Source organism: Ranitomeya variabilis, chromosome 6 (assembly GCF_051348905.1).
Source record: "Ranitomeya variabilis isolate aRanVar5 chromosome 6, aRanVar5.hap1, whole genome shotgun sequence".
NCBI classification, from domain to species: Eukaryota; Metazoa; Chordata; class Amphibia; order Anura; family Dendrobatidae; genus Ranitomeya; species Ranitomeya variabilis.
The window spans coordinates 580,755,596-580,768,319 of NC_135237.1; the positions used below are offsets into that span (position 1 = coordinate 580,755,596).

Below are 12,724 nucleotides of genomic sequence, written 5' to 3' on the forward strand. Positions count from 1 at the left end.
CCGTGACATATACATACATATAACTGCACAACATATTCTGGGTGCTGGTGGGTTCCGTAACACGGCATTGTTCGGTAATCACGCTTCAAAAGTTTGCTAGTATAGAAAAGTAGGAGACAAAAAAAGCGCAAATAGGGTCTTATCCTCAGGATTGCTTCTAATCAATTATGAGAGAACTGCTCACCTGGTGGTACACAGTAAAGGCGTGTAGTTTGTCAGCTGCTGCAGATCCACAGGTCGGCGCTGCGACCTCTTAGAGACGTTATAATAGATGAATGTGGATAAAATCCGCGCTGCTGAATAGATGAATGTGGATCCATTATTTGTCGCAGCAGCGTGGATTTTATCCACATTCATCTATTATAACGTCAAAAGTTTGGCAATTTCAAGACTGTTGCATCCCTCCGCAAGACATGTCACAATTTTGGACTTTTCAGAGCCGTCAAATCTCTCTTCTGACCCATTTTGCCAAAGGAAAGGAAGTTGCCTAATAAATAAGCACACCTTATATAGGGTGCTGGTGTCATTAGACAACACCCTCCTCATTACAGAGATGCACATCGCCTGATTTACTTAATTGGTAGTTGGCTCTCAGCCTGAACAGCTTGGAGTACGACAACATGTGTAAAAAGTATCATGGGATCACAATACAACTTGCCGAATAATTATGCACAGTGTAGTTGCACTCCATTGCATGCATTTCATATTTTTAGTGGTGCCCACTTATTTTCTTATTCCCTGTGCCTGTATGTGAGCGCATGAGCCTGTATGTGTGCGCATGAAACGTGTGCGCATGCGCCTGTATGTGTGCACGTGAGCCTGTATGTGTGCACATGAAACATGTGAGTGCATGAGACTGTAGATGTGCGCATGAGCCTGTATGTGTGCTGTAAGATAGCGCTTACCGCATGTGTTGGGGGACACTCGCTTAGCAATGGGACTCAGTCACACAGGCACGTTTTTCTCACAAAAGTAGTCCATGCTGTTTATTATGGAGTCATAAATCGGGTTATGCACAGTTCATTATAAACTTCATAGAACACAATAGGCACCAACCGGTGACATTAAGTTGCGGCTTTAACTTCTATACTTCATATACGTCTTTTAACTCACAGTTCAGACACTACACCCGCCAGACCTCCTTGACTAGTTCCCCGGGGGTGTCCGCACGCCGTATCAATGTCCCTAGTTATATAGCGCACATGACATTGATTCGCAGTCTCTAAACACACTAGACCTTACTTCGTCCATCCAGGAGCTCCTGCTCCACACGCTGACTCCTGTCAGTCCTCTCTCCTCCAGGGAAACTGCCGAACAGGGAACTTGCCTGGCAGGCACACATCAGTTAGTCCAGATCCTCAGATAGGCTGTAGCTCCCCAAGTGGAGTGCCGTTGCAGACTCTGCATCCACTCCTTCCCATGTGCTCTTCAGGAAGTCCTACTCCCAGGACTCCCAACACAGGCTGTGCTATTCAGGAAGTTCTACTACCAGGACTTCCAACACCGGCCACTCAGTGTGCTATTCACGACGTCCGTCCCCACCTGGGACTGTCCAACACACAAGTCTCTAAGTGCACTCAACAGGGATCCGATCCAACTCCCAGGATCTCCCAACACACAGGTCTAAGTGCGCCATTCAGGGATCCTACTCCCAGGATCTCCCAACACACCAGTCTTCAGATCCACGGCCTCTCAGTGCGCTATTCAGGGATCCAGTCCACACTCCGGACCTCCCAACACATAAGCCGTCCAGGATCTCACTCTCCATTACAGAGAACATTTAGGTCCATACACAGGAACCACTACCGAACTTGTGACCACACCATGGTAACATTATGTAATTGTATCCACTCCCATAGATGGGTGGTGTGTGTAAGGCTAGTGCAACCCGCCCAGCTCTCGAACTAGCCCAATAAGCCTCCCTTCATAACTATACAAACACTTGTGGGACTACAGATCCCAGAACAACATTACATCAGGCTTACAGCGCAGACTCCCTCTGCGACACACATCGGCCATTTACAATTCTGCCAGTCACTGTTTCACCATCATTATAACCACAGATGCGCATCCATGCATATCCTGAGGAGCACACACAGCACCCCCTAGCTGCAACAGGGGTCACTGCATCACAGTGCGCATGAGCCTGTGTGTGCATGTGCCTGTTTGTGTGTGCATGTGGGTGTGGACGTTTTTCCATGGTGGGTACAAGTTATGACCCCTGTCACGAATCGGGGGTGACCTTGGGTGGCCAGCACACGGCTATCACATGTGCAGGGGGCTTATATTAGTTATTCCACCACTGCTACAATGTGATGAAAACACAAACAAGGCTATTAACCTACCAATTTACCGCAGGGGCTTATTTTAGTTATCCCACTGCTGGTACAATATAACAAGAACTGCAGGGATTTATGTATATCCTGCTTCGGAACTTGCAGCTCTCCGGCGCCCCCCCTTACCCTCAGGTCAGTCAGGGAACTACACCTGGGATAATTGGTCGCCGGATGGGCCGCTTCACTGTGGATTGGCTAGCAGGCACGCTGCAGCGAGGGAATTATAAATGCTCAGGCCGCAGCCAGACAATAGCTTATAAAACCTCGTTCCGTCGCTGCCAGCTGTACCAACTAGCCCAGAACACACTTCGCTGCCACCAGCTCAGATTTCTCCACAGAGAGGTTCAGAGCCAACTCAAATGAGTAGAATAATTAACTTCAGAAGACTTAAGGTACGTTTTAGAGCAAGAAAAACGAAGCTAGTAATTATTATATTTTACTCCATAAAAGATTAGGCAGTGTTTATATAAGGTATATAAGATTTTACAACATGAGACAATTTAAAGTATGTACAGCAATTCTAAAATAAACAGGGATTAAAAAAGGAAGTAACACTCACATGTGCTCAGATCATTTCCGCTAACCATGCTGGTGGGCGGAGCCAAATATCCCAGTTCATCAGGGAGTCTGGATAGTGTGAAGTCCGAGGCAAGAATGAAGGTTGGGTTGAGTGCCGTGCCTTATACTTGCAGGCTTGTGACATCACTAAAGGGGCTGGTTTACCTGCACCCTCCCCTCTCCTCAAAGTTACAGATTTTACCAGCAATACTTATAATTCTCATAACTTGGCTCGAGAATCTAGCAGAGTCACAACACACGCATCATTCATCTTATATTGAAATTAGCTATTCAAAGAGTCTAGACTCGGGACAGCTGTTCCACACAGTTCAGGAGAAATCCGCACTTTGTACTAGTTGTGTTTAGCTACTAGCGCTTACAGTGGTTGACAGATCTACCGATGGCAATTCGCAATATGTACTCCTTATTTTTCTAGCCCAAATCGGTGGCCCAATATCTCACTATAATAGAACAAAGAACCTCATGTCTTTTGAGAGAGACTATACCAGTTTCAGCTGGTACTAGATGGGAGAATTGTCTACCGCAGCTACAGGGGCCATAAACATTCTTGTGGGGAGAGGGAATGAGAGGTTTAGGATTCACACACAGCAGCAGAAGCGAAGAGATGGGGGGGTCGGACTAGCCCGCAGTGTGTGTGATAACAAGGAAAACTAAGTGAAATTTATACACTATTTCATACATTAACGTGACAACCCCCAGCCCCTGCAGAAGTTAAGGATATGGGGAAACTAAGGGCGTGGGAGAGGTTAAGGCTGCATAGGAGTTTAAAAGTGCAGGGTAAATTAGGAGCATGGGATAGATTAGGGGTGTAGCGGAGATAAGGAGTGCAGGGTAAATTAGGGTTGCGGGGGAGACTAGGGGTACGGTTCACATAGATATGTTGTGTAGTTGTAAAAAAATGATTATTACCAGCAGCCCAGAGTGTGGTGGGGGATAATTTCCTTCTGGTAGCTCTGACCTGCAGCTGTGACCATTACAGATGGGTGACTGGTTCCCGTTATCTCAGATGGGTAACTGGGCCACATGCGCATGGGTGGCCTCACAGGGGCGGGGTGAGTTCTCTGCACTATGATCGTGTAATATTTGGCCAGGTGCAGAAACTCCATGTCTGGGAGACAAAATTCTGATGTAGTACTGCACCTTTTGCGGTAGATGGGTGCCATCTGTGCCGTCCATATTATTCCTAAATAAATTTTCTGTTTATTAAAATCTTGTGTGAAGAACAGATGTTAGCTGCATTATTAAGGTCTAGTAGTAATATTATGTAGTAATCATGTGCTCTGGTATTAATAATGAGCAGCCTTAGACATGTTGTGCAACTATGGTGGTGATGAGGACTTGTAGCAGTGATGAAAGTATAGTGATGAGTATCTGTAGTAATGATGAAAAGGTATAGTGATGAGGACCTGTAGTAATGATAAGGTATACTGATGAGGACCTGTAGTAGTGATGAGAAGGTATAGTGAAGAGGACCTGTAGTAGTGAGAAGGTATAGTGACGAGGACCTGAAGTAGTGATGAGAAGGTATAGTGAAGAGGACCTGAAGTAATGATGAGAAGGTATACTGATGAGGACCTGTAGTAGTGAGAAGGTATAGTGACGAGGACCTGAAGTAGTGATGAGAAGGTATAGTGAAGAGGACCTGAAGTAATGATGAGAAGGTATACTGATGAGGACCTGTAGTAGTGAGGAGAAGGTATACTGATGAGGACCTGTACTAGTGATGAGAAGGTATAGTGAAGAGGACCTGTAGTAGTGAGAAAGTATAGTGACGAGGACCTGCAGTAGTGATGAGACGGTATACGGACGAGGACATGTAGTAATGATGAAAAGGTATAGTGATGAGGACCTTTAGTAATGATGAGTATATGTTGTAATGATGAGTACAATGATGAGTATGTGTAGTAATAATAATCTTTATTTTCATATAGGGCTAATATATTCCGCAGCGCTTTACAGTTTGCACACATTATCATCGCTGTCCCCGATGGGGCTCACAATCTAAATTTCCTATTAGTATGTCTGGAGTGACCGGAGGAAACCCACGAAAACACGGGGAGAACATACAAACTCCTTGCAGATGTTGTCCTTGGTGGGATTTGAACCCAGGACTCCAGCGCTGTAAGGCTGCAGTGCTAACCACTGAGCCACCTTGCTGCCCATAATGATGGGTATGTATAGTAATGATGAGTATGTTCCACAGCCTCCCAAACGCACAGGACAAATCTGCTGCCACCAGCTCCGATGTCTTAATAACGGGTCCGGAGCAAACCCAGATTAGTAGCATAATTCACTTCAGAGGATGTGACAGTTCATTATAGAGCAAGGAGAAACAAAACTAGTAATTTTATATATATTACTCCAAAAAAGGTAGGCAGTGTTCACAGAAGTATAAAAAGGTATTATAAAAGTTGACAAGTATCATATATACAGTACAATTGCAAATAACATGGGATTAAAGTTGAAAAACACTTACCGTTTATATCATTTCATCTCATGGCTGACCATGTGCTGTGGGGGTTGGGCACACATCTATATGCATCACACATCTGTCTCGCAGCTAGACACGGGACAAAAGACTAGTGAAGACTGATGGCTCACTCACTTATCTCCGTGTCCAAAACCAAGGCACTCACCCTGTGGTGACCTCACTCAGAGGCTAAATACTCCCCTTTCTTAGAGTATTGACAAGAGTTATGTAGACATATGACCCGATTACGGAGAAATCCGTTCGTTGCATTTCGTTGGGCTTAGATCCTAGCGATTTCAGCGAGTTATAGATTTCTCGGTGGACACTCGGAATATGTAACCCTTATATCTCTATCCCTGATCGGTGCCATTATACATAACTTTTCAAGAACAAAAGAGTCCCATGCAGTTTGGAAAGTTGCCGTATCAGTTTGAGCAGGTATCAGGCGGGAGGGGTGATGAAGGGCTAAGACAGAGGACTGACTTTCGCAGCACGGAGCCATAAAAATTCCTCCGTGGATGTTGCTAGCATGCTGGCCTCACATTACAGCCATATAGCAGGGGGGAGGGAGAAAAAGTGGCTTAGAATTACAGCCTTGTGCTGGCAGGCAGAGGAAACTGCAGCTGAGAGCTCTGTATGTGTAATTGAAGTAATCAGAATTTCTTAATATTTCCTGACATGCAGTAATGATGGGTATGTGTAGTAATAATGAGTATCTGTAGTAATGATGAGTACGTAATGATGAGTGCCTGTAGCAATAATGAGTACCTGTAGTAATGATGAGCATGTGTAGTAATGATGAGCATGTGTAGTAATGATGAGTACCTGTTGTAATGATGAGCATGTATAGTCTGGAGGATCCGTAGTAATGATGAGCATGTGTAGTCCTAATAAGGATCCGTAGTAATGATGAGTACCTGTAGTAATGATGAGTATTGTCACGAACTTGGTAAGGAACTTGCAGCTCTCTGGCGCCCCCTTACCCTGCTGGCCAATAAGGGTATTGACAGAGGATAAGAAAAAGGGCGCAGCTGCTCTAATTTATGTTGAATATTGTGGGACGTGATGTGACGGGATGTATATATACCCCCGGTTCCTGGTAGGAACATATATATACCCCGATCCAGTCACCATCAAGTCCCCAACACCACATAAATACAAAAACTATGCTGCCACCACCGACCTCTTACAGTACAGGTGGATCGGACACCCGTTTGGTCACGTGAATTTGCATGGAGTACGTGGCGGATCGCTCATAGAGCAAGAAGAATGAAGCTAGCAAATTTATAATTTTACTCTGGAAGAATCGGCAGTGTTTACAAAAGAGACAAATATGTACAAACAGTTATGAAATAAAAGGGATGAAACGTACTAAATCTCAGTCACAGGTATGAGGGGAGGAGAGATCCCAAAGAAATGATCCAGTACCACAGCATGGTGTCTGTCTGTCCTGGTTCTGAATGCATGCCAAAGATGGACGATCCTGTTTTATGCTTCGGACATAAAACTAAGACCTCCCACTTTGCTGACCTCACATAATGGCTGTTTTCTGGGAGGTACACATCTTTGAAAGTTATCGATAACTTATTTTCTTCCTATCTTTGGACTGGAAGCTCACAGGCAAAAGATACTGGCATTATTTTTTCCCCTGCAATTTTACCATTTTTAGAGTCCACACACGGTATGTCTGTGATTTGCTGGTGGCCAGAAATTCATTTCCCAGGTTTCTGATAGCCCTAAATGCCGCAAAATGCTGCCATGCGTAACCCCAAGTGCCCAGATCCTGGAAATCTAATTTTCATGTTTCTGGAATTAAGGTGTATTATTGAATTGGACTTTGAGTGTTTTGCTTAGAAGACAAAGATCTTTTTGGAGGGAAAAATGCATTCACGGTTACATCAGACCATTTGCTTGAAGGGAGGGGGGTGGAAATTCACAGAGAGAGAGGGGCTGTGTTTGGATTTGGTCCTACATATACCAATAGTGGGATGAGTAGTAGGCCAGCTCTGATTGTGTCCCCAGAACAATGGAAAATAATTCATATTTTTCTGACAAGTATGTGTAGTAATGAGTATGTGTAGTCCTGTTGAGGATCCGTAGTAATGATGAGTACCTATAGTACTGCTGAGTACCTGTAGTAATGATGAGTATGTGTAGTCCTGATGAGGATCTGTAGTAATGATGAGTACCTGTAGTGATGACCCCCGAGCTCAGCTCTTGCCCAGAGATGGTGATGGTGAGTAACGCGTGGGATCGGGAGCTGCGCTCGTTCATGTTCGTGCAGAACGTCGCTCTGTTTCTTTTTCCCAGGGACAGGAGCTGTTAGAGCAGAGTATTAGAGCGTCAGCGCTCTTACCCACATATGCTCAGTTCTGGGTATTACAGCCCCTGTGTGGTGGCTCATTGAGATCTCCTGACATGGAGACTCATCAGGGGCCATAACACAATACTGGTCCTTACCTTTTTAATGTGGCGGAGGCTCCTGACCTCCTTATTGGTAAGTCCGGGCACATGGAGCTGCCCACTGCCATCCGGGTTAAGCTTGATGTCCAACTTCTCCTGGGGGTCATGGGAGAGGAGGTCTCTGTCAATGGAGGGGACAGGACAACTAGGGGCTTGTAAAACCTCATAACCGCAACAGGAAATGGCTAGGGTAGTGGTTGAAGGGAGCTATAGTCTGGGGTCGAGACCATCATGGGAGGCCCGCAGAACTTACCTGATGACCTCGTTGTAGATCTCCACCATGCTGAGGCTGACCTGGTAATTCCAAAGGCCCCTCCGAGCTTCCATCTCCTGGTACAGAACCTGCAGGGCCTTCTGGTTAATACCTGGGTTCTCAACTGTGCCCTGATGGGAGGAGACACACAAAATGACAACCCTCATCTTTGTGAGAAGTGCACAGATCTCCATGAATGGATGACATCCACATCACAGCCCACAGCGTGTGTCTACGTGCCACAGCTTTTTCAGTAATTACCTCCATAGTGTAGGTTTTTCCAGATCCCGTCTGTCCATAAGCAAAGATGCAGACGTTGTAGCCGCTGATGCAGGACATGACCACTGGCTCAATCTCCTGAAAGACCTGGAAAGGTAGAGGAACATGTGGCAGACACAAAGCAATGCAAGCCAATCACAGCCCCCTTCATAGCAGTGGTCAATCAGAGCTTCTCCCACCATCACCAATTAATCAGAGCTCCCAAGTCGCAGGCCATCCAGAGCTCCCCCCCAGTCACGGGTCATCTAGGGCTCCCCCCAGTCATGGGCCATCCAGAGCTCCCCCCAGTCACGAGCCAACTAAAGCTCCCCCCAGTGACGGGCCATCCAGAGCTCCCCCTAGTCATAAGCCATCCAGAGCTTCCCCCCCCCCAGTCATCGGCCAAACAGAGCTCCCTCCAGACACGGGCCAACCAGGGCTCCCTACAGTCACAGGCAAACCAGGGCTCTCCCCAGTCACAGACCAAATAATATCTCCCCCCAGTCACAGGCCATCCAGAGCTCCCCCTCAGTCACTGGCCAAACAGGGGCTCCCCTAGTAATGGACCAAACAAGAGATCCCCCCCAGTCATGGGCCAACCAGAGCTATGTCATCAGCCAAGAGCTTCCCTCAATATCCGATCAATCTCCGACCAACCAGAGCTCCAACAAATCATTCACTAGCCAATCAGAGCTAGCTCTCACAGCTAGACAATGTGATTTCCGCACAGTCCTCAGATAATTGGATCCTCCCACAACCCTCAGACAATTAGATCTTTCCACAAGACTCAAACAATCTAATCTGTTCTGACATCCATCTTTAAGGTCAGACCTCCTCCTGGGTGGTGTGAGGCAGGAAGACTTTATCCAAGGTGAAGTTCCTGTCTTTTCCTTTATAGAGGAGGGATAGTTTGGTGTCATCGCTGACATCAGTGATGATGGTGGAGGCTGTGGAACCTTCCACATCTCCAGGGTCCACATGTGGCCTCACTCTGCACAGAACACGGATGTTTCCTGATCAGAGATAGAAGATACAGTCATATCTGAACTGGTGCCTGGGTATAGTGACCCTTCCAGGGGCCACGAGTAGAGAGAAGTCACCAGGCCCGGGGCAAACAACTCACCCTTCAGCTCCACCAGCTGCTCATGGTACCGCTTCCGCAGACGCAGCTCTCGCTGGTATTTCTGTAGGAGATCCTTGTTTGCTTCAGACACATCCGTGACGGCAGCACAGATCTGCAGAACACAAGATAGTCTTACGGTCTGATAGAGACCACATGGACAGCCTCTAAGCTGCACTCTCCAATTCTGTCTCAGCCCTCCACACCCATCTCTCTCTCCTCAGCCCTGCTGTCTGCACACATTGGGCTCTCCCGCTCCACACACATACACACACACACACACACACACACACACACAACTCCCGTGCTCCAGCTCCTACTGTGCTCCAGCCCACCCGCTCTGCAGCTTCTTTCCATTGTACCCAGCTCCTTATCCTAGCTCTTACTCTTTGCAACCAACTACCAAGTTCCCTCTCCCTACTCAATTCTCCATTTCCAAGCCCTTTGTCCAGTCCACACCTGTCTCCGGGCCTCTGTTATGGACGCCTCATAGAACTGTGAGAATATCCGCACTTGGCTCCTCAGACTGTTATAATTGGTCTTCATATTCTTGATGACGGGCTGGAGCGATGCCAGGCGGCTCTGCATCCCTGTGTGTTATATGGTATAGATGGTGACTACATATAATAAATGCCGTTCACTGACTGACCCCCAACTCCATACTATATGGTATATACAGGACACACACTGGAGATACACTTTATGGAGAGAAGTATCAGGCAGAAGCTCATTGTTACATATAGTTATATAGGTTGAAATGTCTTTCTCCACCAGTTCTACATTCCTACACTATTCTGTGCTCCTCCTCCTGGAAGTGTCCTCTGCCTTCTACATTACTCTATGCTCCTCCTTCTAGACCCGTCCTCTGCCTTCTACATTACTCTATGCTCCTCCTTTTAGACCCGTCCTCTGCCTACTACATTACTCTGTGCTCCTCCTCCTAGACCTGTCCTCTGCCTACTACATAACTCTGTGCTACTCCTCCTAGACCCGTCCTCTGCCTACTACATTACTCTGTCCTCCTCATCCTAGACCTGTCCTCTGCCTACTACATTACTCTGTGCTCCTCCTCCTAGACCCGTCCTCTGCCTACTACATAACTCTGTGCTACTCCTCCTAGACCTAGGTATCACACATCTTGCTCTCTCCGGGATCTCCTCATAACTTTCTAACCACACATTTAGAGTCTCCCACTCCCGCATTACCTCCTCATCCTGCCAGCTCTCTGTTGGGGTCCCTCAAGGCCATGTCCTGGGACCCCTACTTTTCTCTATTTATACCTTTGGCCTGTGGCAACTCCTAAGGTCCCATGGCTTCCAGTACCACCTATATGCTGATGACACGCAGATCTACATTTCTGGCCCAGATGTCACCTCTCTGATGTCCAGAATCCCAGAGTGTCTAGCTGCCATACCCTTCTTCTCCTCTCGCTTCCTAAAGCACAATGTGGACAAAATCAAACTCCTTTTCTTCCATCTCACCTCTCTTCCTGATCTATATCACAATAAATCACACTTTCCCCTGTACCAGACATCCGCTGCCTCAGAGTAACTTTTTATTCTTCCCTGTCCTTTAAAACACACATTCAAGCCACAACCACCTCTTGCTGCCTCCAGCTCAAAAATATTTCCAGAATTAGTATTTTCCTAAACTCTGAATCTACTGAAATGTTGAGGGCATGCCCTCATCATCTCCCACCTGGACTACTGCAAGATTCTCTTCTGTGGTCTTCCTGCTAACACTTGCACCTCCAATAACTCTGCTGACTGATTAATCTACCTCTGCCCCGACTACACCTCCTCCTTCACTGCTCCACCTGCCTCCTCCCTCGCTGATCCTCCGTCTCCACTGCTCCTCTGCCTTCGCCCTCGCATCCACCCTTGCTGCTCCTCTATTTCCTCCATTGTTTCTCCTCCATCTCCACCATCGTTGCGCCTCCATCCTCGCTGCTCCTCTGCTTACACTCTCGTTGCTCCTCCACCCTTGCTGTTCCCTGTCTCCAATCTCACTGCTCCTCTTCTTCTACCCTCATTACTCCTCCACCTCGCTGTTCCCTACGTCCTCCGCCCTCGCTGCTCCCCACCTCCTCCACTCTCGTTGCTCTTCCATTTCCATCATAGCTGCTCCTCCACCCTTGCTGCTCCTCCACTTCCACCTTCATGGCTCCTCCACCCTCAATGTTCCTCATCTCCACTCTCACTGCTCCTCTGCTTTTCTCCTCACTGCTCCTCCAGCCTCGCTGCTCCTCTGCGTCCACCATGATTGTTCTTCCACCCTCGCTGCTCCTCCAACCTTGCTGCACCTCTGTCCTCGCCATCACCCACGCTGTTCCCCCACCTCCATCCTTGCTGCATCTCCACTTCCACCTGCGCTGCTCCTCCAACCTCGCTGTTCCCCAGCCTCCACCCTCACTGCTCCTCTGCTTTCAACCTCGCTGCTCCTATGACTCTACCCTCGCTGCTGTCCACGTCTGCCTTCACTGCTTCCCCACCAGTCCTCATAAGACATCCTTCTCTCCTGCAACCTTGTATTTTCCGCCTACAACTATCTTCAATACTTCTCCTGATCGTTCCCTGTCCTCTGGAACTCATGCGCACAGCATATCTGATTGTCTTCCACGATCGAACCCTTCAGATGTAACCAGGAAAGCCAATTCCTTCAGGAAATGCTACAACCTGCAATGAACCCACCACCTCACCACCACCAGAGCTGCTGCAAACCCCCAACCTCTTTGCACAAAACCTTTTTGTCATATAAAAATTAAAATCCATAAGATATCTCCAGAAGAGAGACAAGCCAACACCTCATCTCCTATGAAGCGGTGACTCCCTGCAGTGTCCAAATAATTAAACAGGAAAAATCTTTTCTGGGAACTAGATACCAAAATAAAATCTGTTCACACAGAGGTAAATTTTGCCCTCGAAGCATCTTTCATAGACACTTCACTCACCATGGGCCTGATAGATGATGCTATACCTGTCATATTTGGTCTCTGCATAAAGGTAAAATCACAATAGAAACTATGATGTCAATATCTAATGCCTGTGACCTTCAGAGGTGAGCATATCTTGTAAGTTGGGAATCTCATAAAATCCTGAAGGGCTGAGAACATCCCACAAACAGCCCCATGTGAGGTCATCAAAGAGAGGTGTGTGCTTACGTAACTTAGAGCTAATAAAAAGCAGAAACTGGACTGGAGTCTTTGTCAGTTCTTGGAACGTGCAGCTTATTCTAGGTTCTGACCT

The 12,724-nt window shown here is 47.1% G+C and overlaps 1 protein-coding gene across 11 annotated transcripts in view; it reads right to left on the minus strand.

Annotated features, from left to right (window-relative positions):
• LOC143783165 (kinesin-like protein KIFC3) overlaps positions 1-12,724 on the minus strand; it is a 314,549-nt gene that overhangs the window by 77,882 nt on the left and 223,943 nt on the right. For 5 of the 11 annotated variants that reach the window (XR_013217103.1, XR_013217101.1, XR_013217102.1 and 2 more), the window contains exons 11-17: positions 9,939-10,069; positions 9,483-9,594; positions 9,191-9,372; positions 8,363-8,467; positions 8,102-8,232; positions 7,846-7,969; positions 7,575-7,704 (exon numbers count right to left, since the gene is read on the minus strand). Coding sequence is in view for 4 of the 11 variants with exons in the window: in XM_077271524.1 (XP_077127639.1) it covers positions 7,575-7,704; positions 7,846-7,969; positions 8,102-8,232; positions 8,363-8,467; positions 9,191-9,372; positions 9,483-9,594; positions 9,939-10,069 (915 nt within the window). In the remaining 7 variants the exon portion in view is untranslated. Of the gene's footprint in view, positions 1-4,868; positions 5,476-7,551; positions 7,705-7,845; positions 7,970-8,101; positions 8,233-8,362; positions 8,468-9,190; positions 9,373-9,482; positions 9,595-9,938; positions 10,070-12,724 lie in introns of those variants that run through there. The other 6 variants (XR_013217104.1, XR_013217105.1, XR_013217106.1 and 3 more) reach the window with 4 other exon arrangements.